Genomic DNA, 19,923 nt, shown 5'->3' on the forward strand with positions numbered 1-19,923 from the left:
TGTTAATTAAATGACATGTTATATATATATATATATATATATATATATATATATATATATATATATATATATATATATATATATATATATATATAGTAAAAAAGTAATAAGTGAATTTCTTCGGGGAAAAAAGGAAATGTTGGCAAATAAAGCTGAACGAACACCATGGCAGTCCAGAGCTTAAAATCCATGACCTCAACTCCCAGAATGCAGCGCGAGTGTGTTTGGTGTTACTTGAAACCTGGTATTTCCTTTTTCTGTCACTGACAAAGGTTCCCATCTTATAACAGCCTGTGTGTCATGTTATTCAACCAACACTTTGGATCTGCGGACAGTTTGTTGTTGTGCAAGTTATTATTATTATTATTAACAGTAACGTTGAACTGTAGGCACCGCCGTAAATCACAGATATAAGGTAACGATGAAGTAGCGAAACAAAGTTACATGGTGACTATAACGTTAGTCGGCTGTTAGCTAACCGGTTGACCCGTGCACTGTAGGAGAGTAGCCCAGTTTCAAATCTTTCTTGCTATATTTTAATATTAACCTGTCATATATTCAACATTTCTTTGGCATTAACCCTCGTAAGAACATTATAATGTATTTAAAATGTGTGTTAGCTGTGTGTAGTGTTGCGTCTTTGCTATCTGACTGTTAGCATTCACTTGTAATGTGACTTTGTATAGTATCTCTACTATTTACATCTCTTTATTTTATTTTAACATTTCTTTATATTATTTTATTACCAGAAGATGTTCTTTTGTTATCTATGGAATATTAGGTATATTGTACTAGCCCTACTAACATCTCTTTGTTATTTGTATGTATGTAATTGTATGTTAAACACTTTGATTGTTTAAGTTAAGTCACAATATTTATCTTCATTATTGAATAATCTAAAGATTAATTTCTAGATTCATCGAATGGTCTATACAATTTTAGAAAATAGTGAAAAATGTCCATCCCAGTTTCTCACAGTCCAAAATTATGTCTTTAAATGTCTTGTTTTGTCAGTCAAGAATTAATATTCTGTTTAATATGATATCAAACAGGAAATCTTCACATTGGAGAGGCTGTTTTTAACGATTATCAAAATAATTGGCGATAATTGTTTTTTCAATCAACTAATTAATTAGTCAAGTAATCGTTGCAGCTCTAATAGTAATTGTGTTATGGTAACATATGTCAGACGTCATCCCCAATAAAGCCTATTGAATTGACTTGACTTGTCACCGCCCCTCTGTGGAGCAGGTGTGGTTTAATTTCTAATCTAGTTTGTGTTTCTGTAGATGAGATTGCCACGGCGGATCCTCACACTGCACACAGCACCTTTGAGGAGGGCATCCTCAGTCCCTCAGGCGGGGATGGTGGGCTTTGTCCCGGCCTGCAGCACTGCCGATGCCCACTCCCTGGAGCTGCTGCAGGACTTTGTGTCCCGAGCCAGACGCCTGTTTGTTATTAGTGGAGCAGGACTTTCAACTGAGTCAGGGATCCCTGATTACCGCTCAGAGGGTGTCGGGCTGTATGCTCGCACTGACAGACGACCCATGCAGTATTCAGAGTTTGTCCGCAGTGCAAAGTCCCGTCAGCGCTACTGGGCCAGAAACTTTGTCGGGTGGCCGCAGTTCTCCTCCCATCAGCCAAACTCTGCACACAAGGCCCTGCAGAGGTGGGAGGAGAGAGGCAAGCTGCACTGGCTGGTGACACAGAATGTGGATGCTCTTCACTCAAAGGCAGGACAGAACAGACTGACTGAGCTCCACGGCTGTGCCCACAGGTGAGAAAACAGCTGACACATGAATCATGAACCTGCTGTTGAAGATTGTTTTTTTTTTCATTTTGCATTTCGAGAATAAACATCAAACTTTTAAAGATTAAATCAAACTACTATTGCAAAATGTAAATAAATCTTCCTCCTCATTTCTCACCTCCTTATCTGGGCCCTAACACTCTCTAGATGGTTGTCATGGTTGTGGTGTTCCCATCTGTTATATTTTGTCCAAGATTCAAGGAAGATGAAAAGGTATAACTGTCACATGTTGGTGCATGATAAGTCATTAGATTTGGTTTAAACAGTAGGTAATAAATTGTCAGAAACTGGGATGGATATTTTAGAGACCAAACGATTCATCAGGATTCATCTGCATCTTAATCAATAATGAAAGTAATCATTAGTTGCAGTCCTAGTTAGTGTTAATATACGTTTCCTCTTCAGGGTGATGTGTCTTGGCTGTGGTGAAATCTCAGCACGGGAGGATTTGCAGACAAGATTCGTAGCACTAAACCCAGCCTGGAGGGCGCAGACGGGCGCTGTGGCTCCGGACGGTGATGTCTTCATAGAGGACGAGCAAGTCCTCCATTTCAGAGTTCCCTCCTGTGAAGCCTGTGGAGGGATACTGAAGCCCGAGGTCACGTTTTTTGGAGACACTGTGAGCAAAGCGACGGTACAGTTTGTTCACGACAGACTGGCGGAGTCGGACGCAGTTCTAGTCGTGGGGTCATCGCTACAGGTGGGTTTTTAGAAAAATGCACGAAGAACTTTGGTCAAAATAACACCAGTTGACAACAACACATTAATTTCGTCCCTCTGTGTTATTCACAAGGTATATTCGGGATACAGGTTTTTACTAGCAGCGGGTGATCGGAAAATGTCAGTTGCCATCCTGAACATCGGGCCCACGAGGGCAGATCACCTAGCCGAGCTGAAAGTGAGCGGTCGCTGTGGAGAAGTGCTGTCAGTCATTCGACCTCTCTGACTGTCACGGACATGCAGCTTGGATCTACAGTAAAGAGACAATAGACAACTTCATCCCACCAGTTAGAGTTTCCAAGCGGTATTATTGTTTGCTACACTGCACAGGACACACTGCGTTTTGTTTTACACGAGCTTTCATTTCCCCAGGAGATCGGACCTGGAAACAGACAGTGATGATGTCATTGGTCTCTATACGCATTACATTGTGCAATTTACTTCATAATGATAAGTTAAAGCACAAACAAAAAGTGTCTACTGCCACTTTAAACTGGTCAAAACTACCTCAAACGCAGACAATACAACATAATCAGCTTCAGCATTACTGTGTTTGGAACTTGTGTGTGTGTGTGTGTAACGTAACAGGAGCGAGGAGTGTGTGCACTTCTCTGCCAGGAGAATTTGGTGCTAAGTACTGCAAAAACTGACACGTTTACTCTCACCTATTTTATGCAAAATAAGTTTAAAAAGTGTGCCTTCAGTGTTGCTGCTGTGGGTTTTGGCAACATAGAAGATGTGCAGGAGATCATGCAGCATGTGTGGTTCTGTCTGAATGCCCAGAGATGAAAGCTGAAGGCCGTGATATGACGAGAGGACGGAGCCTCATGGTTCGTATCCCCAGTCTCTGTCTCCTGATGCTGCTTTTATTTAACTTAAATGAGCTACTAGTTAAAAAAATAATGGTTAAGTGCTCTTCTGGTTTGTAAAATTAAACAAGATGCTCATGTTGTAGGTAAGACCCAACAGAGGTGATTTGACAATGTTTTGTAAACTAATAAAATGTGCTGAAATCAGCTGATTTTAAAGGGTGTGATTTGTGTCCTGGAATGATTTAGTCTCATGTTTTTTATATAATGATGCTGACATTGATAGGTGTACATTTTAAACACTAACAGTTTAACAAGGTTAAGCAGGAGCAGGAGCAGGAGGCTTGAAATTTGTTTTTTCAGCAACCTGTCTCACAAAAAAATACATTTCTGTTTTTACTTTAAATACATAATTTCAAAGCATAATTTGTATTTGGTCACTTTCATCAGTTACTAGACTGTCAAAAATAATACATAATTTCCATCTCTTAACACACTCAAACTGCGATTTGCACCTGCAGAGAAGCTTTGTAACCCAAATGTAGAAAATATTTGTCCAGTCTGCTAACCACTGATGCAGTGCTGGATAGTTTGATCCATGTTTAAAATGTTAGCAGGAATAAATTTGAGCACAAAAAGAAGCAAACTGATTAACTGCAGCCATTTCCAGAACCATCTATAAACTAATGCATATGTGGAGGCTGTTAACAGCTAAATAACAAACTCCTGCTTTCTCTCAGACACAGATGATCACACACTTCTCTTAGGAACAGCAGTAGTATGCTTTTTCATTTACTTATGTTGGCACAAGATATACTGTATGCATTTTAAAAAAACAGCAACTTTATGCACTAATTACTATTTTTTAAAACGGACCCCAAAATGTTAAAAGTGCTCTAAAGCCAAAGTTGACCACCGAATGTTTAATATTTGCTACACTGAATGTAGCTGTACCTCAAACAGCGGTAATGATCAACCCAGGTAATGATAATGCCACTGCACGTTAAGAAATAAACTATTGTTTGGACACAGTTTAATGGAGTGATAAAGTAAAACCCACGTTCTTTTAACAGTTTAATTTTTAAGACAAACTTCATGTTAGCATCACAAACAGACTGAGGGCAGAGTGACTGTGGATTGACAAACTGTAAGATCTTTTAGGACATTTTGCTGCTGAAATCTATCTTGTAAACAAAGCCTCCAGTTTTCCAGGTTTGACTGCACCGTTTGAAGCAGAGCAGCCGGCACGCTGAACGAGTACAGACAACATCTGTGACCTGCGGTGTCTGCCTGCCATGTTGCTGAAGCTGTAGTGACCATCAGGGGAGTCAGAGGCAGACAGTTTTCAAAGCTCTTCGTCTGATCAAACCAGTAAGTGACGGGGAAGCCCAATAAAATACCGAACACTGTGCACAGGTTCCACTCCTCTGACTTCCCTCCGACATAATGAGGTTTCTCAGCCTCCTTAAGGTGTTCAAACCCCCTCAGGAGAAGCAATAACCCGTGTGTCATGCTCTTCAGCTCTCCTCTGAGCGGGTCAGCGATGGTGGGCTTCTGCAGTGTGTGGCAGACGTCAATAACATCCACATTGTTATCATGAAACAGCTGCTCTACTTTTGACCTGGCTGTAAGTGGATTAACAATGAGAGTGTTTCCATTTAAATCCAGTGTGAGAAGTGATTTAGACACAAGCTGGGAAGACTGCAAAGAGCTCAAATACTGCTGCACCTGATCAGCACCGGCGCCGTTGCTGTCGTACAATAAAGCCGGCTTCAATCCCAAATCAACAGCTGAGACCTGAGCAGCCAGGTCCAGACTCTGAGGGACGGAAAGAGATTTTCTTCCAGCAGATAGACATTTACGAGCTGCAGCAACAAAGAGCTCCTGAGTGGACATAGCTGCAGAAATCACATCTCACACGATTCAAATGTAACAATTAAATTAAAGTTATTTCAAAATCTATGGGACAAAGACAACGAGAACAGAGACGCTGATTCAATGCAAATATTTCTCCTCAGGTCGCCTATGACAAAAAAATATTCTACAGAAAAGTGACGCCGATTTGGTTCAACAAGTTGATTTGTTTTCAAAGTAAAACTAGTCATACAAAAGTCATTTATTCATGTCCCTTGTTTCTTCTTCGTTGGTCCAAGACACCTAAAAAGGGAACAAAAAGATTGTGTCAATTATAAACATGTACCTCTTTAAGCAAATCATTTGTAACATCAGTCTGCACATGACCAGCAGTTCAATTGTAACTTTTGATTTTCATAATTAATAAAGCTATTACCAACACACATTAGCTTAGCCAATAGTAATGTGAACTGAACAAAACTTCCTATCGCCCGGATAAATAAGAATAAGAATCTCACCATCATCCTGGTTTTGGCGGCGGCGTGTTTTGACCAGGTTATGTTATGGGCTGAGGAGACATCAGGTCAAAATCTGAGAGATTTCTTGCAACCCAAACACCAGCTGCAAACAAGCCCAGGTTGACCAGAAGATTCCTGAGAGATGAATATGATAAGACATGCACTGAGTCACAACTGATCATTTATTCTCCTTATGCTTTAAAACAAACAGCAAAAACTACATCTCTAGGTCAGCTGAAAAAACCCTGAATCAAACCAGGGATGTTGCAGTCATATCGTCTCAACCACAGGGACTCTGCTTCACGCTCCAACATGACCTTTTGTGTTAAAGACGCATTGAAAATGTTACGTTTTTTTAAATGTGATCAAAACTGAACATGTTCAACATTTGGCAGTTGAAAAATGCTCTTTGCAAATTACCTTTTGCATACAGTAATTGTGTAATTCTGTACTGCAAGGTCTTGTTAACAATATGTGTTATGTACAGTGACAGAAGTGTCGAACGAATGCAAAAGCCACAATGCATATCATTTTCTTTTGTTCAAATATTCTGTAGATATCGTGATAATATATTTATCGTCAATTATTATCGTGAAATGAAAATCTGATATTGTGACAACCCTACCACTATTATAGTCGGCCAGCTGCGTATATTGTCAACATCCATTGTTTTTCACTTTCGGCTTTTGCATTTGTTCGACACTTCTCGGCCACCGTAATTATGTTGACTAATGTCTGAAAGACATGTCAGTGAGTAATTTAGTGTAGTTCTCACACGAATAAATTCTGGCAAGACCTTTGCTGCTTCGTCATAGATCATATATTTTAAGACAAATGTTTTCTTAGTATTACATTTGATAAAGATGTTGGCAGAAAAACAAACATGTATTCATAAATGTAACAAAGGAAAAACTTATTGTTTTCCTGAAATACGTTGAGCAATATATGAAACTGCTTTCTAATTAAAAACATTTTTTAAAGATTCTGAAGACATTGCATTCTTTATAATATTGTTATCTAGTGTGATATGCCCCTGGCTCTTATTGTTCTTTTAGTAAACTATCCCCTGTAGTTAAGCTAGTGGTGTAATTTCCCGATCAATCAATGAACTCATCAGTTGACTTACAGTAGGCCTGGAGATTTTAGGGGGGGGCATACAGTACTGGGACCCCGGGGAAGTTTCCCACTTAGCCCAGTTGGTAACCCAGCCTTAGTAGTGACAAAAAGTGCTAACATAAAGTGGTTTGACTGGTCCAGAAATCCGAGAGAGAGACTGGACGAGGCAAGGGCAAATCTCTCTGACGGACGCAGTGTGTGCTAACGTTAGCTACACGGCTAACGACCACAGTTCAACCACATTACACATTATTTTATTATAAACATTATCTCACCTTCTGAAGTCGTTTCTGTCTGTTGCAAAACGACAAGCTGTACCGATCCACTCCATCACACTGGTGGAAGGACCCTTTTTACCGTCTGCTCCGCTCATCTTGCAACTAACGTGAGGTTTAACGTAACGACAGAGCAGCAACAACGAGGGGCACAGACACCGGAGGGGGAAGAGTTTCGATGTAACACAAGAAGTACGGAGTGCGATAAAGCTCGAACTTCACAAACTCGAGCTCGACATTTTCCAAAGATGTCTGCCACCAGGTACCGTCAGTTCCTGAGACTGTGCGAGGAATGGCCAAGGGACGAGGCCCAGAAAGCACGGGATCTGGGAACATTTCTGCGGCAGAGAGTAGCTTCAGCTTTCCGTGAGGGTGAAAACACACAGGTACTGTAGCAACACACCGCGCTATGCTAAGTGGATAACCGGGCTAACAGCCGCCGACCTTGTCTGCCATGGTCGTTGATTGAGCCTCTTTAAAATGTAATGTATTATGAATGCGGCTTTACAGGGAGTTCTTATGTTCCTATTTAAGTTTGTACTTTATAACATGACTTTCATTAACTAGCTAGAAAAGGCTGTCATTATGTAAACAATGTTTCATAAGTGGTACAAGTACAATTTTGAGGTACTTGCACTCATAGTTCTGTTTACTACTAACTTTACTGTATATACTTCATTACATGTCAGAGAATGTTTTGTACTTTTTACTCCACTAAATTATTATTCAACTTAATTACAGTACTACTGATATATATTAATTACAGTACTACTGATATATTCTCATATTAGGGCTGTTTTCATTATCATCTTTTCTTCTAATTATTTTCTAAATCAGAATCACAATTTGGTTTATTGCCAAGTTTTTTTTCACATACAAGGAATTTGATTTTATAATGGTGCATACAAAAACACAGTAAGATAAATTAAAATGGAAAAATAAGAGCAAATATTGAAAGAAGAATTTACTTTAAAACTATAAATAAATATATAAAAATACAATAGAATCTCAAATTACTGTGAAAAATATGTACAGTATATCTGAATTAAAAGTGGAAGAGCTGTGCAGTTTTAAAGTTGTAGAATTGTGCAGAAATGTGCAATGTTGTCAGAGGAATATACAAAGGTTCACAGTACCAAGTATGAGGAGGCATTTAAATTAAGCGTTTGGTCTATAAAATGTCAGAAAACAGTGAGAAATGTCCACCCCAGTTTGATGATGTCTTTAAATGTCTAGTTTTGTGAGTCCAAAACTCAAAGATGCTCAGTTTAGTATGATATAAAAACAGAGAAAAGCAGAAATTATCCATATTTGAGAAGGACATGTACCCCAAAATTGCGTACATTTTTTTATTTGACTATTAATCTATTATCAAAATAGTTGCCGATTTATGTTTCTGCCGATCGACTAATCGTTGCAGTCTAATCTTATACCGGTATACAGTGATGGAGAAAGTATTTAGATCCTTTACTTAAGTACAAGTACTAATTCCGCACTTACATTACAATAAAAAGTCGTCTCTTGTAAATGTTACTTAAGTAAAAACAATAAAATGTACTTAAAGTATTAAAAGTGAAAGTATCCAATGCAGACAAATGGTGTGACTGTTATTATTATATCATTACAGTACATTAACTGTTGTAGTTGGTCGAGGTGGAGCAAATTTCTTTTACTATTTTGTATAAAATATCAAAAAATACTGAGAAATGCTATCATAATTACCCAGAGGCCTAAGTGAAACCATCACGATGTTTGTTTTGTCCAACCAACAGTCCTAACCTCAAACGTATTACAAAATAATCAATATAAATAAAAGGCAGCAAACCTCACGTCTGAAAAGCTGGAACCATGAAATGTCTTTACATGATAAATAACAAATAACGTTTCCAATTAATTCCTGTCAATCTATTAATCGACTAATCATTCTGGCTGTACTTGTAGATTTTCATATGTTTTGTGTGCAAAAATCTTTATTTGTAAAGTAACTTAAGCTGTCAAATGGGTGAAGTTTTGGATCGTTGTAGTGAAGTACAATATTTCCCTCTGAAGTGGAGTAGAAGTAAAAAGTGACATGAGAATACTAAAGCATTTGAAATACTCTTAACAAAGGACTAAACGGACTGAAACGTTCGTATAATCAATAAATTGTGACTCTGCAGGATCTTCTTTTGCTCAAGACTCAATGCAATACGCTATAATGATCAGCCGGCCAATGTGTTGGTCTCCTAATAGTTTTTTAAGGTTTATATGTTTATCCAAAAATATTTATTATAATTTACTCTGTTTTATTCTCTCATGGAATCTGTTTTTGCTAGCGATCGCATTGTTCTCAATGAGAAATTGTGTTCATAGCATTTGACATTTGTCCAATTAATACATGTTACCCACCAGATCTCAGATCCAGAGAAGTGCGACCAAATGTATGAAAGCTTGGTCCGCATTAACAGCAACTACTACAGACAACGAGTAAGTACAGTAAATATTCATATCAGGAGGGGGGGGGGGGGGGGGGGTCTATTCATCAATCGGGATTCTGATCTTCTAAGATCACAACTTCCAAAAATAGATTTTCAACAAAATAACCTAGATATTGCTACTGGTGGACAGAAATCAAGTCAAAGTTGTGTCCAAGATTATTGTGAGATTTGTAAATCACACAAAATACCAGTTTTACATGTTTTGTGTGCTATTTATAGTTTCTGAGAAATAAAAAGGCAGAATATATATATTTTTTTGTATACCTTAAACTTGTTTTTCTTCAAGTCACTGAGAATTGAGTAATACTAAAGTGTTTATTTGTGCAAGTTTAGCATGAATAAATGCTGCCCTTTGTCTTGGGTCTGCCTTTGTGTGTTTGATTGCAATCAGTTAAGTTTTTCAAATAAATAAAAAACTCCACACTTTACTGTTTTCATGCCATGAGTTGAAGCACTAATCTTTTATTAGCGCATTTATTGCTTTTTAGCATTCATTGTTTGAGAATAATAAAATAATTTATGGTTCGTACAAAGGTCTCTCTAAACTTGTGTGGCCAATAACTTGGACGAAGACTGTTAATTTGTCACATGAAATGAATCAAGTTCACTCTTTTTCCTTTTTGAAAACACAGATAGATAGAGATATAGAGATAGAGAGAGAGAGATAGAGAGATATATATAGAGATAGATATAGAGAGAGAGATAGAGAGGTATAGAGAGAGATAGAGAGAGAGACGGAGGAGGAGAGAGAGGAGAGAGGAGAGAGAGAGGAGAGAGAGAGATAGTAGAGAGAGATATATATAGATAATTAGAATATATATAATATAGAGATAATATATCTAGAGATATATAATATATATTATATAGATATTATATAGGTATATTATATATATATAGATATATTATATATATATTATAATATATATATATAAATATATATATATATAAATAATATCTAGTTAGATATATCTAAAATGAATGGAATATAAAAAGGCATTTACTTTCATTGACAAAGAAAAAAGCACTTTTGCTGGTGTATACAAGAGATATATATATATATATCATCTATCTATATCTATAATAGATAGATATATATATAAAGTTAGAAAAGTAATACCCTAATTGGCTCAGCTATTTTATGAGTGTTTATTCCTACGTGGAACCTTAATGTTTTTAACTTGTCTTTGTATCTGCCCAGTTTCCTCGTGTAAGAGACACAAGCTTTACAGGAGTTACGGTGGAAGAATGTAAATTGCTTTTGTCGTCAGGTATGGACCCACAATATCACATTTATGTTTATAACTACTTATGAAAGACACTTTTATTACAGCTAACTTTATTATTATTATTGTACAGGGAATGTTCAACAGATGGACGAGGACAAAAAGGGTTTGTGGAAAAAGTTATCGGAGAGATTTTCCAAATCACCTGAAGACGTTCCAGAAAAAGCTCCTGAAAAATAACTTCTCTCTCTCGCACTTCTTTCTTCTTTTCTCGTCTCGTTGCATGTATAGAAATAAAGCTTATTGTTATCTTTATGGACTGCTGTTATTTTTCAGATGTATTCTTTGGTCTTTACAAACTATTTAAACTCTACAGATGTCAATTGTGTCCCCTCTTCCAAGGGATCAAAACACAACACCATTTAAAGACGGGTGATGAAGAATTCCCACCAAAAATGTAAATTACATTAAAAACACTTTTAATTCGTAGATCATTTCCTCCACCAAGGGTTTGTCTTTGTTTTTTCTAAAAAGAACGGTATGTAAAGTGTCTGAGAAGGAGCCTGGTCAAATGTTACACAGCAGGATTAAAATCCTTCAAACGGAGCCATTTGGTTTGCAGATCTGTTCTTTTTCTTACTTGGTTATATTTGATCCAGCACACATCCTATCGGACTCTGGGGTGCGGGTGTCCTCATCGTTTTTTATTTATTTATTATATGAACTAATCCAACTTTCTCAATACCAATGATTTAACTCTGGTTGCCAATAGAGACTACTGATCCAATGCCAGTGTTCTCCTCTGAAATATATAAAATGTTTATACCTCTCTGGATGTTAACATTGAGTAATGAAATGAGTTGGTGGTCTGCGGTGACTGAAGGAATGTTTATATAATAGTGACACATTGTATAGAAATGTTTTTATTGTTCTAGCAGTAACTACAACACTCTTCATCATAAATCGCACATCAAAAAGAAGGCTACTCTTCTTTCTCCTCACTGTTGTCTCTCCATATGCAGTAGTTGAGTGAGGTGGCAATGCACAACCAGGACAGGTAGGGCGCCATCAGCAGTGTGGCAGTGCGGCTGATGGGATACCAAGACACCATGGTGGCTCCGACGACCCCAGTGAGAAGCACGATATTCATGAGTCCCTAAATTGGGCACAGAATGATATTGAGCTGCCGACCCTTTAATCTTCCCATTTGGTCTCCCAGTTAACAGAAATAATTACATTTATGTGGGAAACTTACCAATTTCAGCTTGTGAGCACCAAAGAAGATGGGAGTCCAGATCCAGTTCAGAGCGAGCTGCAGCCCATAAAGTCCCAGTGGAACCAGTGCATCCTCAGTGAAACCACCCAGCTCTTTCCACACCAGGTAGGAGCCATAGCTGCATAACGACATTTAAAAAGGATCATTTAGATAACGAGGTTGCATCACTGACAATAAAACCCTTTTTCCGAAGGTTTTAAACAGGAACGCGCTAAAAATAGACGAGACTCCTTTCCCATTGCGAGTAGACAAGTATGCCTTCCTGTCTTTTTTCTGGAGTGTCACGTTCAACGTCACAAACGGTCTGCTACGAAAGCAGGGTAAGTAAAGAGTGAAAATGTTACGGTGGTTACTTCTTCATGCTCCCTTTCAAACGTGGTTGTTGGAACAGTGGAAAGACGGTTTTAAGGAGTTTGTTTTCGTTTCTGCAGAGTGTTTCTTTTGTTTTTTTTCCACTTCGACGTGCGTCACATATTACGCTGATAAATTAGCTGGTTCACTCAGGTGTCATGTTTCCATCACTGCCTATCGGAACCCAAGATGATTGAATGCTGTTTGTATCCTTTCCCACTGAAGACAAAAGCCAGATGTTAGTGGGGGGTTTTTGTACAGTGGGGAAGGGGCTTAAAAGGCTGCAGCTGTAGATCTCAGACACTGTAGATGACACACAATGATGCTTACCCCATGCCTGTATACAGACATGTCCACACTATAGGGAATGCTGCATTTGGTGGGCGCCATGAGGGTTTCTGCAGGGTCGGGTACCAGGTCTTCACCTCTTTGCGTGTGATGTAACCGCCGCAGAGCCCTCCCACGTGCGGCAGGGCGGTCATCCCGAGCATGGACAGCCACATGTTCTGTAATAAGAGCAGGACACATTATAGCCGTTTAAACGCTGCTAGGGCTCGGGTTCAAGCCTACTGCATTACTGATAAGACATTCTTTTTAGTAAATATAAACAATTTTAAATCAAGTAATTGTAATTCATAAGTTCCCCCTGCATAAATAATAGAATCCCATTGTGTGAGTCTGTGCTGTCTTACATGATTATTCCTGTATTATAAAAATCAGGCTCTATTTTTTACTTCTCTACCGTATGATAGCGAGCTAGACAGCTTTTTCAATTCACTTGTGAGGATAGTCACTATTATCCAGATAATGCAAATTCACCAAGATCAATCTTATTGTGAGTTTTTTATAGCGATCCACGACAAAATCCTATATCGTCCCATCCCTATTGGCAATCATTTCATATTTGACTAGTTCTAAGTAGAGTACAGTTGGTTATTTAGAGACAGTTGCCTGCTGCAGCCAAAACAATGAGAATGAGAACGCTATGGATGAACTAAAGTTGTGGGCCAGGAAACCAAAGACATTTTAAAGCTCCACATAGCTGAGAAGAGCTTCAGAGTCCGGTGATTATTCTCTGTGGGTTCATCTCTACAAGGGAACACATTCACACACACAATGTGATCCATTGTTAATATGAGAGATATTGATTACAGCTGCTCTAAACACTCAAATACTAATATTGGTATCTGCCTCATTAATCCACAATTGGTCAGGCTGTACTTGAAAGGTATTTTAGGACATTAATGGTCAGTTTTTGTCAGTTATTACTGCATGCAGACAGACTTGAAGTAGACATGATGTTAACTAAACTCATGCAAGTTTTGTGTTTCTTTAAGTTTATTTCCATGATGTCTTCATAAAACAATAAAGACCCATGGCTGTTGGCTAAGGAACATATAAAGAAGTCATGAACCTAGATGTAATAGCTTTAAAAAAAGGTTAACAAGTATGGCTGTTTGACAAAACTTCACAGAACCACATGCCGGTTTACATAATAAAAGATATGCTCTTTAAAAGGACATGCATGATTGATTTCTACCCGTTTATGCTTTTTAAAGTACAAAGCATTTCTTCTTTCAGCCTTTTCAGTTAATTAATTTCAATTTCCACCTTTGACAGTATTAGTTTATCTTCTTTAGTTAATGTTAGCGCAGATCTGCAAGTTTTAACATTTCAGATCCTGGTTCAGCGCATTAGATTCATGTATTTTCAGCTGTCAGCATTCACACGCGTGTTGAGCAGGAAATGCATTTCCTAGTTTAATTTAAGTACACATAATGTTTACCAAATGTAACCCATGATGTTTCGTGTTTTCTTTCATGCCGTCTTAAAAGGAATAGCAGTGGCTAAGAAAGGTATAAAACTGCATTCATAAACTTAGATTTATAAGCTTTAGAAAACAGTTAACAAGTATGGCAAGTATTCACAGAGCCACAAAAATGTAAACATTTGTTTTAAAACAGCAAATAATGCTAACGTAAGTTTCAAGCTAATCTGTATTTTCTTCGTTCTGTAGGAGTCTTGAGGTTACAGGACTGAAAGGTGCTAGCTAACGATAAGACAAAGATGCAGTTAAATATAATTGTAAGGTTATTAACGTTATATTGTAGGTAATGTGAGGTATGATGTAACATGCTACTCACCCCTCACTTAGTTGTCAGCCCCTTCGCACAGAAACGTTAATATGTGGTGTGTTGGACTACGCTACCTAATGCTACACCTACAGTGAAACCCTCAGACATGCTGCTGTATTGTGATATAAGTGAAGTTGAACAGGCAGGGCTGTCTTATCTTATCTGGGTGGTCAGCATGTGACTGCGGGCACTCCCCGTGCAAACACACACTGTGACGTCCCAGCGTGGTACCAACTGATTGGTCGCGAGGACAAATTAAAGAGCATATTGACGGTTGGTGAAGTATTTTGGTAGCTATCCAACAATAAAGTTGTATAACCCTATTGTTGTGCATTAAAAGGTCCCAAGGTCACCGCATACGCTAATGTAACTTACTTCCTGCTAAACTGGTTACGTATTTTTTGTTGCTTACGAAATAACTTACAAAACACATGTATGTATATATGTATATGTATATGTATGTATATATATATATATATATATATATATATATATATATATATATATATATATATATATATATATATATATATAGATATATATATATGATATATACATACTATATATATTATACATACCTACTAGTATATATAATATATTATATATTATATATGTGTGTATGTGTGTGTATCATATATATAATATATATATATGTATATATATATATATGTGTATGGTGGTATATATATATATGTATATATGTGTATGTGGTGGTATATCTGTAATATATGTTATTTTCTAATATGTTATATGTAATATATCTATGTCTCTGTTATATCTACTTATTTGTATATGTATCTGTATCTATGTTATGTATGGTATATATATGTATATCTATCTCTCTCTCTATCTATGTCCTTCTATCTGTATCTCACTGTCTATATCTATGTATATATCTATGTATCTATCTCTGTCTGTTCTCTGTATCTCTATATCTCTGTGTCTATCTGTGTATGTCATATCTGTATATGTCTGTATCTCTGTCTCTATATATCTATCTCTGTCTTCTGTCTCTCTCTCTCTATCTCTTATATGTCTCTATGTATCTATGTATATATTACTATATATGTATATATCTATATGTATTATAATATCATGTATATATGTATCCTATATCTGTCTCTATATTGTATATATCTTATCTATGTAAATATCTATTATGTATATATCTATGTCTCTATCTGTATATATAGTCTGTCTCTTATGTATCATATATGTATCCCTTATATATATTATGTCTATATATTATATATATATTGTATATACTATATATATATATATCTGTATTATATCTGTTGTAATATATGTATTAGTAATATGTATGATATATCTATATATATTATAATATCATATACATATACCTATATACCATATACATATATACATACATTTTTTTTGTAAGTTTATTTCGTAGCAACAAAAAATACGTACCAGTTTAGCCAGGAAGTAAGTAAGTATAATATGTATATATATATCTATATATGTATGTATATAATATATGTATCTATATGTATGTATATATATATCATGTCTATATATGTATGTATATCTATATATTATACTTCTGTATGTTGTATCATATTATGTATCTATATATGTATGTTATATATCTCTGTCTTCTCTGTCGTCTGTATGTCTGTATGTCTGTATGTCTGTCTGTATCATGTCTCTCTCTGTATGTATGTCTATCTTGTCTGTTGTCTCTCTCTGTCTGTCTCTCTCTTCTGATCGTGTCTTCTTCTCTCTCTCTCTTCTCTTTATGTCTGTACTGTATTATACATCTATCTATACCTAATACCTCTATAAGATATATCCATTATATAACATTCCTATCTATATATAATATAGATATATACTTATCTATATATATTATATCTATATATATATATAGATATATAATTATTACATATAATATATATATACACTATATATATATCTAATACACATATATATATTCTAGTACATAATATATATATCATAGATTATATATACATATATATATATACTCTATAGATATATATACATATACATATATATATATATATATATATATTATACTATATATATATATCTATATACATATACATAATATTATCTATATACATACATACATACATACATATATATACATATATATATATATACATACCTATATATATACCTATTAATATCACATACATATAATATACATAATATATATACATACATATATACCTATATATATATAATCATACATATATATACATAATATATACTACATAATATATATATATATACATATTATTACTTACTTACTTCCTGCTAAACTGGTTACGTATTTATATATATGTTATATACATACAACAACATACATATATATATGTATATATATATATTATGTATGTATGTATGTATATATATATATTATTATGTATTATATATATATATGTCTTTATGTCTATCTCAGCTCTATATGTCTGTATTATGTCTGTATGTCTATCTATGTTGTCTGTATCTATCTTCTCTGTCTCTCTCTGTCTCTATGTCTCTCTCTCTCTGTCTTCTATCTATGTTCTCTACCCCCTACATACTCTATCTATCCTCTATCTACTCTGCTATTATCTCCTCTATATGCTATATCCTATTCTATGATTCCTCTCTCTATCTCCTTCTATCTCTCTCATCTCTCATGCATATCTGTATCATCTTCTATATATATCCTCTACCTCTATGTATCCTCTTCTCTATCTATCTCATATCTGTATCCTATATCGTCTCCTATCTCTCTCCTATATATCTATATATAATATATATATATATATATACTGATATATATAATATATATATGTCATATATATATCATATATATGTCATATATATGTCATATATATATATCATATATATATCATATATATATCATATATATATATATATGTCATATATATAGCATATATGTCATATATATATATCATATATATATCATATATATATCATATATTATATATATATATATATATATATATATCATATATATATATATATCCATATATATATATATCATATATATCATATATCATATATATATCATATATTATATATATATATATATATATAGCCATATATATATATATAATATATATAGATATCATATATCTATATATATCATAATATATATATATCTATATATATATTCTATATCTATATCTAGATATATATCTATATCCTATAATATATATATCTATATATATATATATATATATATATATATCATATATATATATATATATATATATATATTATATATATATCCCGGATAAGCGGTAGACGATGGATGGATGGATGGATATATATATATATCATATATATATATCATATTAATATATATCATATATATATATCATATATATATATATATATATTTCATATATATATATATATATATATATATATTACACTCACATTTTAATACTTTAATTACATTTTGGTGATGTAGTAGGATGTAGAATGCAGGACCTTTACATGTAAAGGGTATCTTCAGATCATTGTATTGGTACTTTTACTTTCTTAAAGGATGACTACTTGACATGAATGCAAACTGTTGTACCTTTCAGGTTTTTCCTATGTTTGAACTCCAAAATATATAAATTGATAATTTGATTGATAATAATGAATTATATTCCTTTATTAGCCTATATGAAGCCATAATACTGATTGTATCCTTGAAATAAGGAAGGCTTCTTAATGGTCAAGATAATTGCCTCTCTGGCACCTCATCTAATAACAGGCCTGTATTTGAACCATAGCATTTGAACTGCTTCTTATAGCATAGCATGTGGTTCATTCGAGCATACAATGGAAATACATGGTTGAGAAATCATTTAGAGGCTGTTTCCAAACAAGAGGAGGAGAAAAAACTAAATTAAAGAACTAATTACTAAGGAGGTGAGCAAAATCACTGAACCTCTTTTGGATGAAGTGTCAGACTCTGAGTATGAGCTTCTGCAATCCCAAAGCTCTCTGGAGATTAAAGATGTTGCAGAAGACATTGCTCGGTTAATTTCTGAAGAAGTGAAGAGTTTGGAGGAGACAGATTGGTGTATGCTATAAATGTAATTTAAATAAATGATCAAATAATCAGTTGGAAAATGCATCGTTACAAATTTGAAAAAAAAGGCTGTTTTGGTTTAAAATATTTTATTTAGCTTAAAATATTTTATTTAGCTTAGGAGAATTTTCTCAGCACACAAAATTATTGCGAAATAATCAAATGTATTTTTATGTTTTCGCTGGATAGGAAAGGTACGCAAATGCCTAATATGAAAAATAACTAAAGCTATCAGACCAATGTAGTGCAGTAAAAAGTACAATATTTGTCTTTGAGATTTTTTGTGTAGAAATATACATTTGCATAAAAGGGAAATACTCAAGTAGGCTAAAGTACAAGAAATTCAAATGTGTACTTAAGTACAGTATTTGAGTAAATAGATATGGCAAACTAGTGTAGGCTATAAATGCTGTGGTATGTGGCATTGGTCGATATATACATACACATGTTATATCAACGTCTTCACATCTGTCTGTTACATTAACACACATATTTGGGATGATTTCTCTTTTACACTTTACTATACTGTTAACCTTTGCACATTCCTTGGACGTTTTTGCATATTTCTGCACAAACTACCACTTCTAAAACAGCTCTTTAATTTTAATTTAGATATATGGTTTTTATAGCATTCTTTCTTGATTTTATTGTGATGTTCAGATATATTGTACATATTTTACATATACTTTCTTCCATTCTATATTTATGCTTTTTATTATTATTTTATTTGCTCTTACTATGTTTATGTTATGCACCCATTCTCTAAAGAAAATTCCTTGTAGGCCCCTACTTGGCAATAAACCGGATTCTGATTCTGACACTTGTCCTTATGAAAGTAAACAAATAAATAGATACATTGTAGTTTTAACAAAGCTGTATTTATTTATTTATTTTTCAAATAAAGAGATATCGTCTGTTAGTTTTGTAAAACAATCAAATAACCTTGTACGTTTTCTTTGGAAAGTTGTAGGGCAGTGATGTCTCCCAGCAATGCAATAATGACTCATACAGGGAGGTTCAAATAGAACATTTCACATAGTTTCCTCATGACTTTCTACCAGAAGTGGGCAGAGCTGGAAGACGTCAAGGATGTTGAGGTGGGACAGTGTAAACCGATGTTGCATTGCGTAAAACCCCCTCTCTCAACAGTCTTTTAACACCAAACAAATACAAACAGTGAAGGTCAAACATCCAGGAGAAGTAATGATATGCGAAAACGCAATTTTGAGTGGCAAGGACTTTCATGAAGAAAGAAAGCATTAAATAAATGGGCTG

The 19,923-nt window shown here is 34.8% G+C and overlaps 5 protein-coding genes across 6 annotated transcripts; 2 read left to right on the forward strand and 3 right to left on the reverse strand.

Annotated features, from left to right (window-relative positions):
• Window positions 1-257: 257 nt before the first annotated feature.
• sirt4 (sirtuin 4) lies at window positions 258-3,569 on the forward strand. Of its 2 annotated transcripts, none has more exons than XM_029431088.1 (4): window positions 258-415; window positions 1,290-1,777; window positions 2,216-2,510; window positions 2,604-3,569. In XM_029431088.1, exons 2-4 carry the CDS (start codon window positions 1,290-1,292, stop codon window positions 2,754-2,756), a joined length of 936 nt encoding a protein of 311 aa, XP_029286948.1. In that variant the 5' UTR covers window positions 258-415; the 3' UTR covers window positions 2,757-3,569. The 2 variants fall into 2 exon arrangements, with proteins under 2 accessions (XP_029286948.1, XP_029286949.1); XM_029431089.1 differs by lacking the exon at window positions 258-415 and adding an exon at window positions 440-584.
• Window positions 3,570-4,355: 786 nt separating this feature from the next.
• Window positions 4,356-5,265, reverse strand: c5h1orf74 (chromosome 5 C1orf74 homolog). The gene has a single exon (XM_029431090.1). The coding sequence runs from the start codon at window positions 5,233-5,235 to the stop codon at window positions 4,444-4,446; it is 792 nt and encodes a 263-aa protein (XP_029286950.1). The 5' UTR covers window positions 5,236-5,265; the 3' UTR covers window positions 4,356-4,443.
• Window positions 5,266-5,333: 68 nt separating this feature from the next.
• On the reverse strand, window positions 5,334-7,275 carry tomm6 (translocase of outer mitochondrial membrane 6 homolog (yeast)). The gene is made up of 3 exons (XM_029431093.1): window positions 7,103-7,275; window positions 5,712-5,846; window positions 5,334-5,496 (listed from the first exon to the last, which is right to left on the reverse strand). The coding sequence occupies exons 1-2, from the start codon at window positions 7,198-7,200 to the stop codon at window positions 5,750-5,752; spliced, it is 195 nt and encodes a 64-aa protein (XP_029286953.1). The 5' UTR covers window positions 7,201-7,275; the 3' UTR covers window positions 5,334-5,496; window positions 5,712-5,749.
• On the forward strand, window positions 7,264-11,117 carry uqcc2 (ubiquinol-cytochrome c reductase complex assembly factor 2). Its single transcript, XM_029431094.1, has 4 exons — window positions 7,264-7,488; window positions 9,494-9,568; window positions 10,778-10,847; window positions 10,936-11,117. Exons 1-4 carry the CDS (start codon window positions 7,351-7,353, stop codon window positions 11,040-11,042), a joined length of 390 nt encoding a protein of 129 aa, XP_029286954.1. The 5' UTR covers window positions 7,264-7,350; the 3' UTR covers window positions 11,043-11,117.
• A 592-nt stretch (window positions 11,118-11,709) lies between these two features.
• tspo (translocator protein) lies at window positions 11,710-14,731 on the reverse strand. Its single transcript, XM_029431092.1, has 4 exons — window positions 14,574-14,731; window positions 12,760-12,935; window positions 12,058-12,196; window positions 11,710-11,958 (listed from the first exon to the last, which is right to left on the reverse strand). The coding sequence occupies exons 2-4, from the start codon at window positions 12,930-12,932 to the stop codon at window positions 11,785-11,787; spliced, it is 486 nt and encodes a 161-aa protein (XP_029286952.1). The 5' UTR covers window positions 12,933-12,935; window positions 14,574-14,731; the 3' UTR covers window positions 11,710-11,784.
• Window positions 14,732-19,923: the final 5,192 nt, after the last annotated feature.

Source organism: Cottoperca gobio, chromosome 5 (genome assembly GCF_900634415.1).
Source record: "Cottoperca gobio chromosome 5, fCotGob3.1, whole genome shotgun sequence".
NCBI classification, from domain to species: domain Eukaryota; kingdom Metazoa; phylum Chordata; class Actinopteri; order Perciformes; family Bovichtidae; genus Cottoperca; species Cottoperca gobio.